General features: G+C 48.1%; 1 protein-coding gene and 1 long non-coding RNA gene across 3 annotated transcripts in view; one reads left to right on the top strand and one right to left on the bottom strand.

Annotated features, from left to right (window-relative positions):
• Positions 1–2,458: 2,458 nt before the first annotated feature.
• The window catches only part of CA14 (carbonic anhydrase 14), a 70,418-nt gene continuing 52,157 nt past the window's right edge, over positions 2,459–20,719 (bottom strand). Inside the window, exons 9-12 of one of the 2 annotated variants that reach the window (XM_063947067.1) lie at positions 18,868–18,885; positions 18,176–18,260; positions 6,716–6,759; positions 2,459–3,681 (exon numbers count right to left, since the gene is read on the bottom strand). In XM_063947067.1, the coding sequence (XP_063803137.1) occupies positions 3,626–3,681; positions 6,716–6,759; positions 18,176–18,260; positions 18,868–18,885 (203 nt within the window). In that variant the 3' untranslated portion in view covers positions 2,459–3,625. The remainder of the gene's footprint in view (positions 3,682–6,715; positions 6,760–18,175; positions 18,261–18,867; positions 18,886–20,719) is intronic. The other variant, XM_063947068.1, reaches the window with a different exon arrangement.
• The window catches only part of LOC134980310 (uncharacterized), a 93,219-nt gene continuing 85,790 nt past the window's right edge, over positions 13,291–20,719 (top strand). Inside the window, exon 1 of the long non-coding RNA XR_010190377.1 lies at positions 13,291–13,356. This is a non-coding gene — a long non-coding RNA (uncharacterized LOC134980310). The remainder of the gene's footprint in view (positions 13,357–20,719) is intronic.

Raw genomic sequence — 20,719 nt, 5'->3', positions numbered from 1 at the left:
CAACTTGGAATTACCCCCAAAATCTGTTTGTTCAGCTCTGCTACACATGCGTTTGCACACTTGCACAGCTAAAATACCCTCCCCCCTGCAGGGGGCGGCGTATCCAATCGCAGGGCTGCAAAAATCTCTGCCCAGCGATCAGGTCAGAATTACCCCCAAAGTGGCAAAGCTTGCTGTGTATCAGAATTGGATAACCAGCAGTTTTCTATTTGTAGTGGTGAGACAGTGTGTGTCCTCTCTGCTCGCAGTCCCACGTGAGTATTACCACATAAGAGTAAGTTCCTTTTTATTTTGTTACCTCCCAAGGGGCTTGTTTATTGTACAACTCATAATGGCAGCAAAAGGGACTAGATTACCTCTGTCTAGAGGAGTGGCCCGGCCTTACCATCTATCAATAATGCCTGGACTTCTGTCTGATTATGGTGAAAGGACTTGATCATCCAGTCAGTTTCCAGCAGCATCCTCTGGACATAGTTATTTTGTGTATTTTGTAATAAATAGCAGTAGATAGTGTATGTGTGAGCACAACAGGGAATAACTTTCCTCTCAACCGGTCCACGTCCCGTAGGTCACCTCCCATATTGATTGTCGTTGGTCATTTCATTGGAACGTTAGAAGGCTACAATTATTGACAAAGATACAAAATTACTGAGACAAACAACTAAATACTTATTCCACCTATATATATCACCCAGCACGGAGTAGTTTACTTGTCCTCTAGCAATACTACCACACTATTGCAAACTATAATAGATGACTCCATAAATTTTATATACCTCAGGTGTCCTGTTTTGCTCCCAGAATCTATTGGTTCATGACCATTACAGCTGTACAAGTGCAAGGATATTGGGGTACAGTTAGTGGCAACACCCCAGCACTCATTGTATAGTGACGCCAGCCTTGGGAAGAATGTGGTCCTGACTTATGGTTGGTGCCAGGATGTAGGTACTGACAGGTCTTGAACCTACTTGCTCTGGCTTCTGGGTAGGATCTCGGTTGCTGGAGAATGGTGTCGGCGTGTGGCAGCGTTAATCTATAAGCGCTCTTCTCCCAGAGGGGAAGGGCTGACATGAGAGTCCACAGACCAGGTGATGTGGCAGTTGCGATGAGGTATGTCAAAAGGGAGCAATGCACTGGAGCGGACACGGCAAGGAAGGCAGGCTGACAAGCGGGGACCATGGACAAGATGCCGGAGGAAGAAGACCACAGCGACGGGATGGGAGGTTTAAAACATTGAGGCGATGAAGACAAGAGGATGGGTAGTAGAGGGAGGCTGATTAAACCCAGAGACGTAATGACAGCACACATGGATTAGAGCAGGGATGGGGAACCTTTGGCTCTCCAGCTATTGTTGAACTACACATCCCAGCATGCCCTCCCAACAGTTTTAGCATTGCCAAATAGCAAAACTGCAGCAGGTCATGCTGGTATGTGTAGTTCAACAACAGCTGGAGGGCCAAAGGTTCCCCACCTCTGGATTAGAGGATGGAGGAGAGTAGATGGTGCAGCAGAAAGGAACATGTCTCATTGGCCTCACGTGCCCATGGTTCTCCTTCCATATAAATTTCCCGTGTTATGGACCCATTAATGAGGATATATTAATTATATCATTATTGGAGCATCGGCCTCTAAAGTTTATAGTAGCCTCCGCTCTTTGACCTCGTCCCTGGTACTCTGTGCAAATGTGTCCATCAGCTTCCTGGTGCCCACTGTCACTCCACATATGCGGGTCACTAGTTATTTCCTGTCTCTATAAGTAAGTGGTTGTTTATCGGGACACAGATGGCTATTGTGATAAATTCCTTAGTGAATATTCTCTATTATTCTTTAGGCTCGCTTACGGGATGCGCCAATGTTTAATATTCACTAGCGGTTCTATGATGGAGTGTATGAATTTGTGCAGTATACTTTGCATATTGGCTAATTCTATTGTAACAAGGGGAAAAAATGAAACTTTTAGGCATGTTTTGGTCTGTTTCAGATGTAATATAATAATGTGAGTGGCAGTTGGATAGAGTTAGACGCTCCTATTGCATAACATTCTGTATAGCAATGCAAAAATGCATAATGCTATAGAAAATCAGCGTTGAAACGCTCAAGTTGTGTATGTGAGGGTGGAACGTCTCTCCCATGTATACGCTCCCTATGCTAACTGCAGCGATTTAGCTCATATGATTGCTAGCTTTTCAGGCTGGAAAATGCAGCAGATGTACAACAGTCTGACAGATGCCAGTTTGGGGGCATTTCCGGCGGGTTAGCCTGTTAAAAAGCGCCAATAGTTTAAAATACTGTGCCCCTGCCTGCATCTCTCAGGTTATTAAATAAGGCCCATAATGTTTGATAGGCTCCTCCCATTCTGTGCAAAGCCCCACCCACAGCTTTCCTACTTACAAGCGTTGCCCAAGAAAGGGTACTTAAAGATCAGCCCATATTTCGTATGTCCGTTTGAAAAGCCAAATTCAGATTAAGAACATCTTTATTACTGTAGCATGTTACAAAAACAACGGAAATAGTCATTGACGTAGATAGAGAAGCACCCAGTAGCTGGTCTGCCAGGACACTGGCTTTTGTAGCAATCACAGTATTAACCCTTAGACGCAGCGGATGGAGCCATTTTGCTGGCCGTTATTTCATTAGGGGCTAGTGGGCCATCCCAGAGGCACGTTATCTGTTCCAGTGTGGTGATAGGCTACATGATGATTCAAGATGGCTGCCTCCACTGCACAGAGGTGGCAAGTCTTTTCACACAAGAAAATGTCACACAATATGTTTCTCGGTGCTCGTGTTTGTAGGCACAGAATAGGTTGACTATCTTAATGTTCAGTAAGGTGCACGGCAGGAGGTAGTGGAAAATACTAGGTCATTTCAGTAACGCATTACTCTATGGACCCAGATGGGGATCTAGACAGAAGAGTTGAGCGTAAGAATGAAATTGAAAGGCACTTGAGGCTTTAGGTCACCCTGTTTTGGAGGCCAAGCCCATGACTAGATAAGGTCCGAGAGGTTCTGCTAAACGTAAATGGGAGGCTGCAATCTGAGATTTTTTTACCAATATGGAAATAAATCGAGATTTCACAATTTATCATTAAAATACACGCAAATAATGTAAAATCTACAGTGTAAGGAGTGTCGTCCCCTACTTTCCCCAACACCACAGCATAATCGCCAAGTAACGGAGTTACCGTTTAGCCACCGTTCCTAAGATTTCTTGACCGGAACTTGGAACAGAGTATCCAAAATAAAATCAAAAAATGTTACAGAAGGTCTGAGGGGGAAGTCCGTTTGGGTACCCGTTGCCCAGAGTTTGCAGATGACTAGAAGAAAGTTTTTGAAAGTGTTTCGATCGGCAGTCAGTGCGAAGTCATCGGAGCAGCAAGGAAGGTGTCCTTCTCAGACAACCTGCGGGAAAGTCCTTGCTGCAAGATAACTGGATTTAACACTGTAGAGGGCTGAGGGTTGATTGAGTTCATCTCCGAGGGTAGGACAGTGTCTTGCATGTCACAGCTTTGTAGACGCAGCATATATTCACAAAATATTCACAGTCTTAAAACTGGCTCCAGAATCACTATTACCAGCAGTAGTGGAGTTGCAGACACTTTTTATAAAAATCGTACATGTTAAGTCTTCACAGTTTTCTTAAATAGCAGCACTGTTCCATCCTATGTTCAGGCTCAGTGACTCCTGTGAAGAAAAAAAATAAAAAATTCGAATATGTAATGGTTTGCAAATTACTTAACATTAAACCGAGATCATCTGGTAATGACCGTGCCACTTAAATGTGGTTGCAGTACCCCAGACAAACTGCAGGTGGTGCAATGTGATAAACTGCATATTACAAACTTCTGACTGCAAAGCTACAGGGACCCCCCAGTGCTGATTACAGACTTATCTGCCTGACTAGGAGGGGAATCCTAATGCAATTAATACTACGCAGAGATCTGTAGACTGATTATTACATTTGTATCTCTTAAGTGGGGTTTTATTTTCATAAACCCTTCTAAATCTTCTGCTAAACATATCGCTATAAGACATTCAGCGCAGACAACTGTGTCTGCCTATTTGCGGAGTACGAACCGATTCCTTCCTTAGTTAAAATTAAATAAAATATAAGTATACAACCTGTGGTTTTTTAGCTGTTGTAGAACCACAAGTATCAGCATTCATGCCAATCAAAGCCTAATTACTGCATTTGAAAGGAAAATAAAATTAAGAGCGGTAACCGCACACTGCGGCATGTGCATAAATGAAATGAATGCACAAAGACGCGTTATTGGGCAGCCATACTGCTTGGAGTGCCCAGTGTTACGGATGTTGGGCATGAGTGGCTGGCAGCACTTTGTGTGCGGTGTGACTCGCTATATATGGGGCCAAATCTGTCACAGATCTGATCATTCAGCAGAACTTGTGTCTGCCCATGCGTGTATTAATTAAAGGGGTTGTCTTTAAGGCCCCCATACACTACAACGATATGTCTGAGGCTGAAGTTGGAGGCGATTTCTCTTGAACTCTCCCGGGTGCTTCCCGGAAGCGGTTCCATTCGATTCCATATGATTTGGAACATTTTGCATGCGATATATCGTATGCAATCCCAGCCATGCCTACTGGAACCGACATATCACGAGTGCAGCACTAGCGATCTAGGGGAGCCGATCTGACCCTCACGGGAACGCGCATCGGATTGGAAACACATCCAAAATGCCCGATTTCATCCGATATACCGGCCCGAAATTGGATGAAATGGGGCATTATTGTTCTAGTGTATGGGGCCTTTAAAGCATATTCACAGATGTAAGTTGCTTGTGGTGTCCGCCCTGCTGGACGTATATTTACACAGGCGACATGCTACTGTTCCTCCGGGTCTAAACTCGTTTCCGTGGTCCTACAGGTGGTAGACATGTTTGGACATATTCTGATCTCACTATTAACTGGAATAAATCCTCTATACTTCCCCTTAGAGGACGCCCTCCTACCAACCCATTCATTTCCCTCTTTTATGTTGGGCTGACACCTTTAAATATTTGGGTATCCAATGTTATGACCGATTCTTCCTCTCTGAATATATTGCCCCTGTTTTCTTATTAGAAATATAGGACTAAGGGGGTGATTAAGACCTGATTGCACGCAGGCGGGTTTTTTTTTGCAGTGCTGCGATCAGGTAGTCGCCGCCTACAGAGGGAGGGGGTAATCGCTATGCAGGGGTGCGAACGCTTGTGCAGGAGAGTTGCACAAACAAAAGTTTGTGCAGTGTCTGCACAGCCCAGGACTTGCTCAGCCGCTGCGATGATCCGGCCAGGAGCTGACATCGGGAATCCTCCCTCCAAACAGCTGGCCATGCCTGCGTTTTTCAGATACTCTCTAGAAACGGTCAGTTGACACCCACTAACGGCCTCTTCCTGTCAATCTTCTTGCAATCACAGGTGCGATCGCTTCCTTCGTTAAAGCCGTTGCTGCCCGGCTGAGTATACGCATGCGCTGTTCAGACCCGATCGCACCGCTGCAAAAAAAGCTAGCGTGCGATCGGGTCTGAATGACCCCCTAAGTCCTGGCGTAACCCCCTTACGGCTTAATTGCCTACCCTCCTGCATCTTGCAGGAGAATCTCGATTCATGGTGGAGTCTTCTGCTGCACCGCAAAGCCTAACCTAAACCCTGGATTGATGTAATATGTGCAGTACGAAGGGTGTGTGTGTGTGTGGGGACAGATGTAACATGTGCAGAGAGAGTTAGATTTGGGTGGGGTGTATTCAAACTGAAATCTAAATTGCAGTGTAGAAATGAAGCAGCCAGTATTTACCCTGCACAGAAACAATATAACCCACCCAAATCTAACTCTCTCTGCACATGTTATATCTGCCCCACCTGCGGTGCAACATGACTTTGCGATCCTTCACTATGCGATTGACAGGCCACGGACGTCTAGGGGCGGCGCTGAGGGGGTTAAGGGCAGGAAACAAAATTGTGTCATGGCCATTTTCTGGGCCGACTGATGGCGTCACCTGTGTTTCTTTCATTAACAAACATGGCGGCGGTGTTCCTGGACAGGGGTCAATCTATATAAATAACTCCCTTGGTTTCATTTTCTGAACCATTAAAGAACATTTGGATACAACCTCCACAAAAGTTTAGTGCTTCATCACACAGAATTTAATTGACTATTCACCGTAGGCCTCTCAAGTCGAGCCGCTGGAAGCATTTCTAAATGAAAATTTCTCCAGCTCCGTGGTTACCGATATGTTCACAGTACAATCAGCGACCAGTGGCGGATGCAGAGGTGGGCCTGCAGCGCAGTCCAAAATTCATATAGGGGATCCACACCTACTGCCACCCCAAACACTGCCAGACATCACTGGCCGGGACACACTAGCAGGTGGTGTGGTTCCTCTATTTGGATTCTGGACTGCTGCAGTCCCACTTGTGGAACAGCCACTGTCAGCGACTAACCCGGTAGTTTGAAATTTTGGCTGATGTTCGCAGTATCGCGTCAGTATTTGTGGTTTAAAATGTTTTCATATTCAAACACTTGTATAAGTATTACGCAAATTACTGTAAATTTTAAGGGCCTAACTCAGACCTGATCGCTCCTCGGCGAATTTGCAGAGGTCTGCAATCAGATAGTCGCCGCCCAAACAGAGTGAAAACTCGCCCCGTGCAAGTCTGCTGACATCTCGCGAAAATCTCTGCATACACTGGTCAGCTGCAAATCCGTTCCTACTCACCATCGAATGATTTTTCCAGTCTGTGTGTAGCCCAGGACTTACTCCTACAGTGCGAAAGAAACAGGCTGATCGTGCCGGAGCTGACGTCACACACCCTCCCAGAAAACGGTCAGTTACCACCCATAATTGCCCGCTTCATGTCAATCAACCTGCATACGCCTAGCGATCAAAAAAGACACTGGATTCTTTCACAGTTTGGCCTCGCGTCAGCGCATTACGATCCGTACGCATGCACAGTTTATCAATAATCGTCCGCCTTGCGAAATCGCACAACTTTGATCAGGTCTGCATCGGGCCCTAAGTTCAAGAGTGGTGGTTCACAACTTAAAACCATGATCCTGTATCCATTTAACCTGGGACATGGTCAGAACTGTTGATGGCTTCTCTTCAGTTTAGTTACATTTTATTTCTCTATCGTCCTAGTGGATGCTGGGGTTCCTGAAAGGACCATGGGGAATAGCGGCTCCGCAGGAGACAGGGCACAAAAAGTAAAGCTTTAGGATCAGGTGGTGTGCACTGGCTCCTCCCCCTATGACCCTCCTCCAAGCCTCAGTTAGATTTTTGTGCCCGGCCGAGAAGGGTGCAATCTAGGTGGCTCTCCTAAAGAGCTGCTTAGGAAAGTTTAGCTTAGGTTTTTTATTTTACAGTGAGTCCTGCTGGCAACAGGATCACTGCAACGAGGGACTTAGGGGAGAAGAAGTGAACTCACCTGCGTGCAGGATGGATTGGCTTCTTGGCTACTGGACATTAGCTCCAGAGGGACGATCACAGGTACAGCCTGGATGGTCACCGGAGCCTCGCCGCCGGCCCCCTTGCAGATGCTGAAACGAGAAGAGGTCCAGAATCGGCGGCAGAAGACTCCTCAGTCTTCTTAAGGTAGCGCACAGCACTGCAGCTGTGCGCCATTTTCCTCTCAGCACACTTCACACGGCAGTCACTGAGGGTGCAGGGCGCTGGGAGGGGGGCGCCCTGGGAGGCAAATGAATACCTTTTTTGGCTAAAAATACCTCACATATAGCCTCCGGGGGCTATATGGAGATATTTAACCCCTGCCAGAATCCGTTAAGAGCGGGAGACGAGGCCGCCGAAAAAGGGGCGGGGCCTATCTCCTCAGCACACAGCGCCATTTTCCCTCACAGAAAGGCTGGAGGGAAGGCTCCCAGGCTCTCCCCTGCACTGCACTACAGAAACAGGGTTAAAACAGAGAGGGGGGGCACTAATTTGGCGTTAGAAATATATAAAAAAGATGCTATAAGGGAAAACACTTATATAAGGTTGTCCCTATATAATTATAGCGTTTTTGGTGTGTGCTGGCAAACTCTCCCTCTGTCTCTCCAAAGGGCTAGTAGGTCCTGTCCTCTATCAGAGCATTCCCTGTGTGTGTGCTGTGTGTCGGTACGTGTGTGTCGACATGTATGAGGACGATGTTGGTGAGGAGGCGGAGCAATTGCCTGTAATGGTGATGTCACTCTCTAGGGAGTCGACACCGAAATGGATGGCTTATTTAGGGAATTACGTGATAATGTCAACACGCGCCAAGGTCGGTTGACGACATGAGACGGCCGACAAACAATTAGTACCGGTCCAGACGTCTCAAAAACACCGTCAGGGGTTTTAAAACGCCCGTTTACTTTAGTCGGTCGACACAGACACAGACAGGGACACTGAATCCAGTGTCGACGGTGAATAAACAAACGTATTCCTTATTAGGGCCACACGTTAAGGGCAATGAAGGAGGTGTTACATATTTCTGATACTACAAGTACCACAAAAGAGGGTATTATGTGGGATGTGAAAAAACTACCGTAGTTTTTCCTGAATCAGATAAATTAAATGAAGTGTGTGATGATGCGTGGGTTCCCCCCGATAGAAAATATGGGCGGTATACCCTTTCCCGCCAGAAGTTAGGGCGCGTTGGGAAACACCCCTTAGGGTGGATAAGGCGCTCACACGCTTATCAGAACAAGTGGCGGTACCGTCTATAGATAGGGCCGTCCTCAAGGAGCCAGCTGACAGGAGGCTGGAAAAATATCATAAAAAGTATATACACACATACTGGTGTTATACTGCGACCAGCGATCGCCTCAGCCTGGATGTGCAGAGCTGGGGTGGCTTGGTCGGATTCCCTGACTAAAAATATTGATACCCTTGACAGGGACAGTATTTTATTGACTATAGAGCATTTAAAGGATGTATTTCTATATATGCGAGATGCACAGAGGGATATTTGCACTCTGGCATCAAGAGTAAGTGCAATGTCCATATCTGCCAGAAGATGTTTATGGACACGACAGTGGTCAGGTGATGCAGATTCCAAACGGCACAAAGGTGTATTGCCGTATAAAGGAAGAGGAGTTATTTGGGGTCGGTCCATCGGACCTGGTGGCCACGGCAACTGCTGGAAAATCCACCGTTTTTACCCTAAGTCACATCTCTGCAGAAAAAGACACCGTCTTTTCAGCTTCAGTCCTTTCGTCCCTATAAGAGTCATATCTGCCCAGGGATAGAGGAAAGGGAAGAAGACTGCAGCAGGCAGCCCATTCCCAGGAACAGAAGCGTTCCACCGCTTCTGACAAGCTCTCAGCATGACGCTGAGACCGTACAGGACCCCTGGATCCTACAAGTAGTATCCCAGGGGTACAGTTTGGAATGTCGAGACGTTTCCCCTGCGCAGGCTCCTGAAGTCTGCTTTACCAAGGTCTCCCTCCGACAAGGAGGCAGTATGGGAAAAAATTCACGAGCTGTATTCCCAGCAGGTGATAATTAAATTACCCCTCCTACAACAAGAAAAGGGGTATTATTCCACACTATATTGTGGTACTGAAGCCAGAAGGCTAGGTGAGACCTATTCTAAAAAAATTTGAACACTTACAAAGGTTCAAATCAAGATGGAGTCACTCAGAGCAGTGATAACGAACCGGGAAGAAGGGGACTATCTGGTGTCCCGAGACATCAGGGATGCTTACCTCCATGTCCCAAATTTGCCCTTATCACTAAGGGTACCTCAGGTTCGTGGTACAGAACTGTCACTATCAGTTTCAGACGCTGCCGTTTGGATTGTCTACGGCACCCCGGGTCTTTACCAAGGTAATGGCCGAAATGATGGTTCTTCTTCGAAGAAAAGGCGTCTTAATTATCCCTTACTTGGACGATCTCCTGATAAGGGCAAAGTCCAGGGAACAGTTGGAGGTCGGAGTAGCACTATCTCGGATACTGTTACAACAGCAGGGGTGGATTCTAAATATTCCAAAATCGCAGCTGATCCCGACAACAAGTCTCCTGTGCTTAGGGATGATTCTGGACACAGTCCAGAAAAAGGTGTTTCTCCCGGAAGAGAAAGCCAGGGAGTTATCCGAGCTAGTCAGGAACCTCCTAAAATCAGTGCATCATTGCACAAGGGCCATGGTAAAAAAAATGGTGACTTCCTTCGAAGCAATTCCAGTCGGCAGATTTCATGCAAGAACTTTTCAGTGGGATCTGCTGGACAAATGGTCCGGATCGCATCTTCAGATGCATCAGCGGATAACCCTATATCCAAGGACAAGGGTGTCTCTCCTGTGGTGGTTACAGAGTGCTCATCTTCTAGAGGGCCGCAGATTCGGCATTCAGTTTTGGATGTTGGTGACCACGGAGGCCAGCCCGAGAGGCTGGGGAGCAGTCACACAAGGAAAAAATTTCCAGGGAGTGTGATCAAGTCTGGAGATTTTTCTCCACATAAATATAGCTAAGGGTAAATTTATAATGCTCTAAGCTTAGCAAGACCTCTGCTTCAAGGTCAGCCGGTATTGATCCAGTGGGATAAAACATCACGGCAGTCGCCCACGTAAATAGACAGGGCGGCACAAGAAGCAGGAGGGCAGTGGCAAAAACTGCAAGGACTTTTCGCTGGGCGGAAAATCATGTGATAGCACTGTCAGCAGTGTTTCATTCCGGGAATGGAAACTGGGAAGCAGACTTCCTCAGTAGGCACGACCTCCACCCGGCAGAGTGGGAACTTCATGGGGAAGTTTTCCACATAATTGTAAACCGTTGGGAATTACCAAAGGTGGACATGATGGCGTCCCGTCTGAACAAAAAACGGGACAGGTATTGCGCCAGGTTAAGAGACCCTCAGGCAATAGCTGTGGACGTTCTGGTAACACCGTGGGTGTACCAGTCGGTGTATGTGTTCCATCCTCTGCTTTTCATACCTAAGGTACTGAGAATTATAAGACGTAGAGGAGTAAGAACTATACTCATGGCTCCGGATTGGCCAAGAAGGACTTGGTACCCGGAACTTCATGAGATGCTCACAGAGGACTTATGGCCTCTGCCGCTAAGAAGGGACTTGTTTCAGCAAGTACCATGTCTGTTCCAAGACTTACCGCAGCTGCGTTTGACGGCATGGCGGTGGAACGCCGGATCCTAAGGGAAAAGGCATTCAGGAAGAGGTCATTCCTACCCTGGTCAAAGCCAGAAAGGAGGTGACCGCACAACATTATCACCACATGTGGCGAAAATATGTTGCGTGGTGTGAGGCCAGGAAGGCCCCACGAAGAAATTTCAACTCGGTCGATTCCTGCATTTCTTGCAAACAGGAGTGTCTATGGGCCTCAAATTGGGGTCCATTAAGGTTCAAATTTCGGCCCTGTCGATTTTTCTTCCAGAAAGAATTGGCTTCAGTTCCTGAAGTCCAGAAGTTTGTCAAGGGAGTATTGCATATACAACCCCCTTTTGTGCCTCCAGTGGCACTGTGGGATCTCAACGTAGTTCTGGGATTCCTCAAAACACATTGGTTTAAAACCAGTCAAATCTGTGGATTTGAAGCATCTCACATGAAAAGTGAACATGCTCTTGGACCTGGCCTGGACCAGGCGAGTGTCAAATTGGTGGTTTTTTTCTCAAAAAAGCCCATATCTGTTTGTCCATTCGGACAGGGCAGAGCTGCGGACTCGTCCCCAGTTCTCTCCCTAAGGTGGTGTCAGTGTTTCACCTGAACCAGCTTATTGTGGTGTCTTGCGCCTACTAGGGACTTGGAGGACTCCAAGTTGCTAGATGTGGTCAGGGCCCTGAAAATATAGGTTCCAGGACGGCTGGAGTCAGGAAAACTGACTTGCTGTTATCCTGTATGCACCCAACAAACTGGGTGCTCTTGCTTTTAAGCAGACTTTTGCTAGTTGGATGTGTAATACAATTCAGCTTGCACATTCTGTGGCAGGCCTGCCACAGCCAAAATATGTAAATGCCCATTCCACAAGGAAGGTGGGCTCATCTTGGGCGGCTGCCCGAGGGGTCTCGGCTTACAACTTTGCCGAGCGGCTATTTAGTCAGGGGCAAACACGTTTGTAAAATCCTACAAATTTGATACCCTGGCTAAGGAGGACCTGGAGTTCTCTCATTCGGTGCTGCAGAGTCATCCGCACTCTCCCGCCCGTTTGGGAGCTTTGGTATAATCCCCATGGTCCTTTCAGGAACCCCAGCATCCACTAGGACGATAGAGAAAATAAGAATTTACTTACCGATAATTCTATTTCTCGGAGTCCGTAGTGGATGCTGGGCGCCCAGCCCAAGTGCGGATTATCTGCATTACTTGTACATAGTTACAAAAATCGGGTTATTATTGTTGTGAGCCATCCTTTCAGAGGCTCCGCTGTTATCATACTGTTAACTGGGTTCAGATCACAGGTTGTACAGTGTGATTGGTGTGGCTGGTATGAGTCTTACCCGGGATTCATAAATCCTTCCTTATTGTGTACGCTCGTCCGGGCACAGTACCTAACTGAGGCTTGGAGAAGGGTCATAGGGGGAGGAGCCAGTGCACACCACCTGATCCTAAAGCTTTACTTTTTGTGCCCTGTCTCCTGCGGAGCCGCTATTCCCCATGGTCCTTTCAGGAACCCCAGCATCCACTACGGACTCCGAGAAATAGAATTATCGGTAAGTAAATTCTTATTTTCATCTGTAAAAAAACTTTTTAGAAATTGGGACACCGTTTGGGAACTGATGACGCGGGATAATTCAGGCATGTGTAAACGTCTGGGCTGGCCCGACACAAACGCTGGGTACGGCGCAGAGCGTCAGCCTGAAGAGGGCGCTGCCAGTGGTGTAATTACTGTGGGTGTACGTCACAGTCCGCCCAATAGGAATAGCTCTGCTGCGAGGAATGATCCGGCGGCGGAAGCTGCAGGCAGGTAATGCGTAGATGCTATAACCAAGTGAACTCAAGGACCTCTGACGCCAGGGGGAGGAGCTGGGACAGCGGGGTAGTTCTTTCACTATCCTTGCCAACAACTACTCTCTTTAGTAACCCGGTGGCGAGTGAGCCACCGAGCCCGAAGCATGGCGAGCGTACATTTTGGGTACCATGTTCACGCCTTTCTCCTCCCCCTGGTGATGTCAGAGGGCCTTTCTCCAACTTGGTTTTAGTAATTGTCGTAGGCAATGGGGTCCGGCTGGGGCAGTGCATTACGCACCCAGTGAATTATTGGAAAGGTCCTCTGAACGAAGGGAAACTAGACACTGCTAATAACTCCCATGAGACTGTGCTGAGGGGGTGAGAGGAGCCTGTGCTGAGCTCTAATTGGAGGAGCCAGTCACATGCTCTTCTGGCCTGTGGGGATCAGCAGCAGCCTCATGGGAGTGACTCTGATGCTGTGCCTGCTGTGAGTACACTGTGGCATTATGTGTGTGGGGACTATCATGTGGTATAATGTGTGTGGGGGGGCTGCAGTATAGCTTAATGAAGGTAGTACAGTGTGACATAATGTGTGTGTGGGGGGGGTACAGTTTGGTATAATGTGTGGGCACTACAGTGTGGTATGTGTGTGTGACATATTGTGTGGGCACTACAGTGTGACATAATGTGTATGTGGGGGGGTACAGTGTGATATAATGTGTGGGCGGTACACTGTGGTATAATGTATGAGGCAGTGCTGTGAGGTATAATGTGTGGGCCGTACACTGGTATAATGTGTCGGTGGTACAGTGTGGCATAATGTATGAGGCAGTGCTGTGAGCTATAATCTGTCGGTGGTACAGTGTGGTATAATGTATGAGGCAGTGCTGTGAGGTATAATGTATGAGGCAGTGCTGTGAGCTATAATCTGTCGGTGGTACAGTGTGGTATAATGTATGAGGCAGTGCTGTGAGCTATAATCTGTCGGTGGTACAGTGTGGTATAATGTATGAGGCAGTGCTGTGAGCTATAATCTGTCGGTGGTACAGTGTGGTATAATGTATGAGGCAGTGCTGTGAGGTATAATGTGTGGGTGGTACAGTGTGGTATAATGTATGAGGCAGTGCTGTGAGGTATAATCTATCAGTGGTACAGTGTGGTATAATGTATGAGGCAATGCTGTGAGGTATAATGTGTCGGTGGTACAGTGTGGTATAATGTATGAGGCAGTGATGTGAGGTATAATGTGTGGGCCGAACACCGTGGTATAATGTACGAGGCAGTGCAGTGAGGTATAATGTGTTGGCGGTACAGTGTGGTATACTGTATGAGGCAGTGCTGTGAGGTATAATGTGTTGGCGGTACAGTGTGGTATACTGTATGAGGCAGTGCTGTGAGGTATAATGTGTTGGCGGTACACTGTGGTATAATGTATGAGGCAGTGCTGTGAGGTATAATGTATGGGCGGTAGTGTGGTATACTGTACGAGGCATTGCTGTGAGGTATAATGTGTGGGCGGTACAGTGTGGTATACTGTACGAGGCAGTGCAGTGGGGTATAATGTGTGGGCGGTACAGTGTGGTATACTGTACGAGGCAGTGCTGTGAGGTATAATGTGTGGGTGGTACACTGGTATAATGTATGAGGCAGTGCTGTGAGGTATAATGTGTTGGCGGTACAGTGTGGTATAATGTATGAGGCAGTGCAGTGAGGTATAATGTGTGGGCAGTACAGTGTGGTATAATGTATGAGACAGTGCTGTGAGGTATAATGTGTTGGCGGTACAGTGTGGTATACTGTATGAGTCAGTGCTGTGAGGTATAATGTGTTGGCGGTACACTGTGGTATAATGTATGAGGCAGCGCTGTGAGGTATAATGTGTGGGCGGTACAGTGTGGTATACTGTATGAGGCAGTGCTGTGAGGTATAATGTGTGGGCGGTACAGTGTGGTATACTGTACGAGGCAGTGCTGTGAGGTATAATGTGTGGGTGGAACACTGTGGTATAATGTATGAGGCAGTGCTGTGAGGTATAATGTATGGGCGGTAGTGTGGTATACTGTACGAGGCATTGCTGTGAGGTATAATGTGTGGGCGGTACAGTGTGGTATACTGTACGAGGCAGTGCTGTGGGTATAATGTGTGGGCGGTACAGTGTGGTATACTGTACGAGGCAGTGCTGTGAGGTATAATGTGTGGGTGGTACACTGGTATAATGTATGAGGCAGTGCTGTGAGGTATAATGTGTTGGCGGTACAGTGTGGTATAATGTATGAGGCAGTGCAGTGAGGTATAATGTGTGGGCAGTACAGTGTGGTATAATGTATGAGACAGTGCTGTGAGGTATAATGTGTGGGCGGTACAGTGTGGTATAATGTATAAGGCAGTGCTGTGAGATATAATTTGTTGGCAGTACAGTGTGGTATAATGTATGAGGCAGTGCTGTGAGGTATAATGTGTGGGCGGTACAGTGTGGTATAATGAATGAGGCAGTGCTGTGAGGTATAATGTGTGGCATAATGAATGAGGCAGTGCTGTGAGGTATAATGTGTTGGCGGTACAGTGTGGCATAATGAATGAGGCAGTGCTGTGAGGTATAATGTGTGGGCGGTACACTGTGGTATAATGTATGAGGCAGTGCTGTGAGATATAATTTGTTGGCAGTACAGTGTGGTATAATGTATGAGGCAGTACAGTGTGGTATAATGTGTGGGCGGTACAGTGTGGTATAATTAATGAGGCAGTGCTGTGAGGTATAATGTGTGGCATAATGAATGAGGCAGTGCTGTGAGGTATAATGTGTTGGCGGTACAGTGTGGCATAATGAATGAGGCAGTGCTGTGAGGTATAATGTGTGGGCGGTACACTGTGGTATAATGTATGAGGCAGTGCTGTGAGGTATAATGTGTGGGCGGTACAGTGTGGCATCATGTGATAGCAATAGCAATCGATCAATTTTTCATTTTCTAATCTGTACTAGAACAAATATGAAGAAAAAAGTTATTTTAAGACTAAACTGTTCCCACATTAGTTTGGTAGGACCTTTATATCACTGCTTCTACCATTACTGTGGCATAACGTGTAAGCAGCTCTTCTGTGGGACTAACCGACACTACTATGCAACGTAATATGAAATGGTACTATTCTGTGGCCACGCCCCTTTCCCATGAAGCCACACCCCTCTATATACACTAAAGGGCACCAAAATATATATTTGCTTGCCAAAACAATTAGGCTCGGGCCGGCACACACTACGCTACTGATATGAAATTTGGAACAAATGATCCCATTACCCTGATATCTAACCACTGCCCCTCTCGCATCTCTCCATAGCCAAGTTTGTGTTGAGTTTCTTTAGCCGAATCATTCTGTCAAATGTATGGTCTTTCTTTGTGAATATGGATAACGATGTGCTGTTTATAAAGTTACCAGTGGCAAACAGGGTGTGCAGAATATTGAGTGGAAATGTTAATTATGAAGTCCACGGTTATTACACCAAATTCAGGAAATATCATTGCAGTTGAGAAAAGACAATGGACGATCTTTCACACTCCTTCAGAGGGGCCCATTTATCAGGGGTCACATACTTATAGAGATCTTCCCGCCCAAGATTGCATTGAAAGTATCACCCAGCACCTGCAGGGACAGGGGCCCCGAAAGGAGCCCGTCCCTGCGATGTGCTCTGCGTGCTGCCGGGGGTCCTGCGAAAGTGTACGGAGGCATTTACGGCGGAGGGTTCCTGGGGATCCCATTTGGAACTTCTTCCCGTGATCTGTAGCCCATAGGCTGCAATGGGCTAACGCAGTCAAAAGATTGCGCTAGCTGCAGGGAACATTGATACACCGGGCAGCATAGAAACCTATGGGGGTTGCAGCTGCGGGCGGAAATGGAGGGATCGCAGCAGGTATCGGCGGGATCGCCTGTCACTTCTAGTGAAAAAATAGATTTTCTCATTGGGTGTGGTATAGAAGATGTACAAGGAATAGATAGACAGTCGGGATCCGGTCTGAAGATCGACACTGTCTAGGTCGACCACTATAGATCGACAGTCACTAGGTCGACAGGGTTGGAAGGTTGACAGAGTTTCTAGGTTGACATGTGCTAGGTCGACAGGTCAAAAGGTCGACATGAGGTTTTTAAAAAAAAAATCTTTATTTGAACTTTTTCATACTTAACGATCCACGTGGACGACAATTGGAATGGTAATCTGTGCCAAGCGAAGCGGTAGCGGAGCGAGGCACCTTGCCCAAAGAATGGCGAGCGGACACGGTGCACTAATTCGGCTTCCCAGACACTGTACGCAGAAAACGACACAAAAACAAACAAAACGCATGTCGACCTGTTGACCTAGCACATGTCGACCTAGCAATTCAGTCGACCTTCCAACCCTGTCGACCTAGTGACTGTTGACCTATAGTGGTCGACCTAAACATTGTCGACCTAGACACTGTCGATCTAATGATTCACACCCAGGCAGTCAGTAGGTCCACCCCATATGGTCGACAGGCTAGATACAGAAAAGAGGGACAGTAGAAAAGGTTGATAGATACAACAGATCAGTAGGGTCAAAAGGTCAACATGAACATTTTGATACAAAATAATGGTGGTGCTTTTTTTTTTTTTTGGGGGGGGGGGGTCATTTTTAGGTGTCAATTTCAATCTTTAACCATATGTGCCCCCTATATGTGCCACGCTTCGGGCATCTTCTGCAAACAGGATGCACATTTTGAGTGAGAAAGACGTCCGGCACGGCCGAGTTTCCCAGGACCCGGTGCACCGAGACGGGCTGATTGGTGCGACTGCAGCCGCAGTCTATTAGGAGACATCTGTAGATTTAACTATAAGTCTATTCTTATTATGGGATACAGTTAAAATGCCGGCTTTGAGATCCCAGCGTTTAGCATACCGGCGCCGAAATCCCGACAGCCGACAATGCCAGCAGCCGGAATCTCTGTGCACCAGGGCTATTCTGTCCACGACACCCGTAGAATCCTGTGGCGAACGCAGCGAGCCCGCAAGGGGACTCTTAGCGCTTGCCCCGCTGACGGCATTCTGGCGGGTGGGATGCCGCTGTTGGGAAATTGACAGCCGGCTTCCCACCCTGCCGGGATTACGTATGTAACCCCTTCTTTCCTCGCCATTATGTAACCCCTTCTTTCCTCGCCATACTGTTACTTATTGGTGAGGGGGGGGGGGGGGGGGGCATCTGGTATGTGAAAGGTTGGTGAAAGTCCGGGTCTATTTCTACTGAAATATTATCAACATCAGTTAACATGGAACAGAGTTATATCGCTGAGATTACCTACCTCATTTTCTTGATGGTAAATAACAAAATCAAGGAGATACACAGCACTCCCCCCAGTGTTCCAAAAACGATGCCGAGAATTTGCCCTTAATTGGAGAAAAAGGCAGGAGTTATTTTCAGGATTAGGCAAATATAGGCTATACAGTAGGTAACGTATATAGGTGCTATGGTGACGTTTTATGGAATCCAATTGAAATAAAATACTGTAAGAGTAATGGGGGAAGTTGAGGACCACAGAACAGATTTTAAAGGGGGTAATTCAGAGTTGATCGCAGCAGCAAATTTGTTAGCAGTTGGGCAAAACCATGTGCACTGCAGATGGGGCAGATGTAACATGTGCAGAGAGAGTTAGATTTGGGTGGGGGGTGTTCAAACTGAAATCTAAATTGCAGTGTAAAAATAAAGCAGCCAGAATTAAAAATAAACCTGCACAGAAACAATATAACCCACCCAAATCTAACTCTCTCTGCACATGTTACATCTGCCCCCCCCCCCTGCAGTGCACATGGTTTGTCCCAACTGCTAACAAATTTGCTGCTGCGATCAACTCTGAATTACCCCCAAAGACTCTTAGTTAGAGTACCCTAAGGATAGCTCTTATAAAAGTCACCCTTTCCCACTGAGCCAGCGATGAAATGTGATTTACAACCGCTAGATCTGCGTAATATACGTAGGTACAATAAAGGGACCTACCTAAAGGCAAGGCTGGTTCTGAAAAAAAAAAGGAAAAAGAAAAGTGTGAATAATTTCCAGTTATATTAAATGACCGTAAATAACAAAGGTTTAAAATATCATATTCATCATTATACACAAGTTTTAGAATATACGGACTGCAGTATCATGGAATTCATAGACATATCTGGCCTCGCTATTATATGGGGATATAATAGGATATGTATATATGGGATCCGTTCAATTTGCCGGCTGTTGTGATCCCCGCGGTCAGGATGCCGACGCCAGAATCCCGACAGCTGGCAATGCCGATTACGTATGTAATCCATATAAATTACCTCATCATAAAATGGAATGTAAATATATGTGATTTCATCATAAGAAGACATAGAGCTACCGGACTTCACTGCGGCTGGACATGTAGAGCTCCCTGCCCTCACCGCAGCTGGCCGTGTAGAGCTCCCTGCCTTCACCGCAGCTGGCCGTGTAGAGCTCCCTGCCCTCACCGCAGCTGGATGTGTAGAGCTCCCTGCCCTCACTGCAGCTGGATGTGTAGAGCTCCCTGCCCTCACCACAGCTGGATGTGTAGAGCTCCCTGCCCTCACCACAGCTGGCCGTGTAGAGCTCCCTGCCCTCACCGCAGCTGGATGTGTAGAGCTCCCTGCCCTCACCGCAGCTGGCCATGTAGAGCTCCCTACCTTCACCACAGCTGGATGTGTAGAGCTCCCTGCCCTCACCGCAGCTGGATGTGTAGAGCTCCCTGCCCTCACCGCAGCTGGATGTGTAGAGCTCCCTTCCCCTTACCGCAGCTGGACGTTTAGAGCTCCCTGCCCTCACCGCAGCTGGCCGTGTAGAGCTCCCTGCCTTCACCGCAGCTGGCCGTGTAGAGCTCCCTGCCCTCACCGCAGCTGGATGTGTAGAGCTCCCTGCCCTCACTGCAGCTGGATGTGTAGAGCTCCCTGCCCTCACCACAGCTGGATGTGTAGAGCTCCCTGCCCTCACCACAGCTGGCCGTGTAGAGCTCCCTGCCCTCACCGCAGCTGGATGTGTAGAGCTCCCTGCCCTCACCGCAGCTGGCCATGTAGAGCTCCCTACCTTCACCACAGCTGGATGTGTAGAGCTCCCTGCCCTCACCGCAGCTGGATGTGTAGAGCTCCCTTCCCCTTACCGCAGCTGGACGTTTAGAGCTCCCTGCCCTCACCGCAGCTGGCCGTGTAGAGCTGCCCTCACCACAGCTGGACGTGTAGAGCTCCCTGCCCTCACCGCAGCTGGCCGTGTAGAGCTCCCTGCCCTCACCGCAGCTGGCCGTGTAGAGCTCCCTGCCCTCACCGCAGCTGGCCGTGTAGAGATCCCTGCCCTCACCGCAGCTGGCCATGTAGAGCTCCCTGCCCTCACCGCAGCTGGCCGTGTAGAGATCCCTGCCCTCACCGCAGCTGGCCGTGTAGAGCTCCCTGCCCTCACTGCAGCTGGCCGTGTAGAGCTCCCTGCCCTCACCGCAGCTGGATGTGTAGAGCTTCCTGCCCTCACCGCAGGTGGCCGTGTAGAGCTCCCTACACTCAACACAGCTGGCCGTGTAGAGCTCCCTGCCCTCACCACAGCTGGCCGTGTAGAGCTCCCTGCCCTCACCGCAGCTGGATGTGTAGAGCTCCCTGCCCTCACCGCAGCTGGCCATGTAGAGCTCCCTACCTTCACCACAGCTGGATGTGTAGAGCTCCCTGCCCTCACTGCAGCTGGATGTGTAGAGCTCCCTGCCCTCACCACAGCTGGATGTGTAGAGCTCCCTGCCCTCACCGCAGCTGGCCATGTAGAGCTCCCTGCCCTCACCGCAGCTGGCCGTGTAGAGCTCCCTGCCCTCACCGCAGCTGGCCGTGTA

The sequence above is a fragment of the Pseudophryne corroboree genome, chromosome 12 (genome assembly GCF_028390025.1).
Source record: "Pseudophryne corroboree isolate aPseCor3 chromosome 12, aPseCor3.hap2, whole genome shotgun sequence".
Classification (NCBI taxonomy): domain Eukaryota; kingdom Metazoa; phylum Chordata; class Amphibia; order Anura; family Myobatrachidae; genus Pseudophryne; species Pseudophryne corroboree.
Note: the sequence above shows the minus strand (reverse complement) of the source record. Positions and strands in the feature narration are given on the sequence as shown.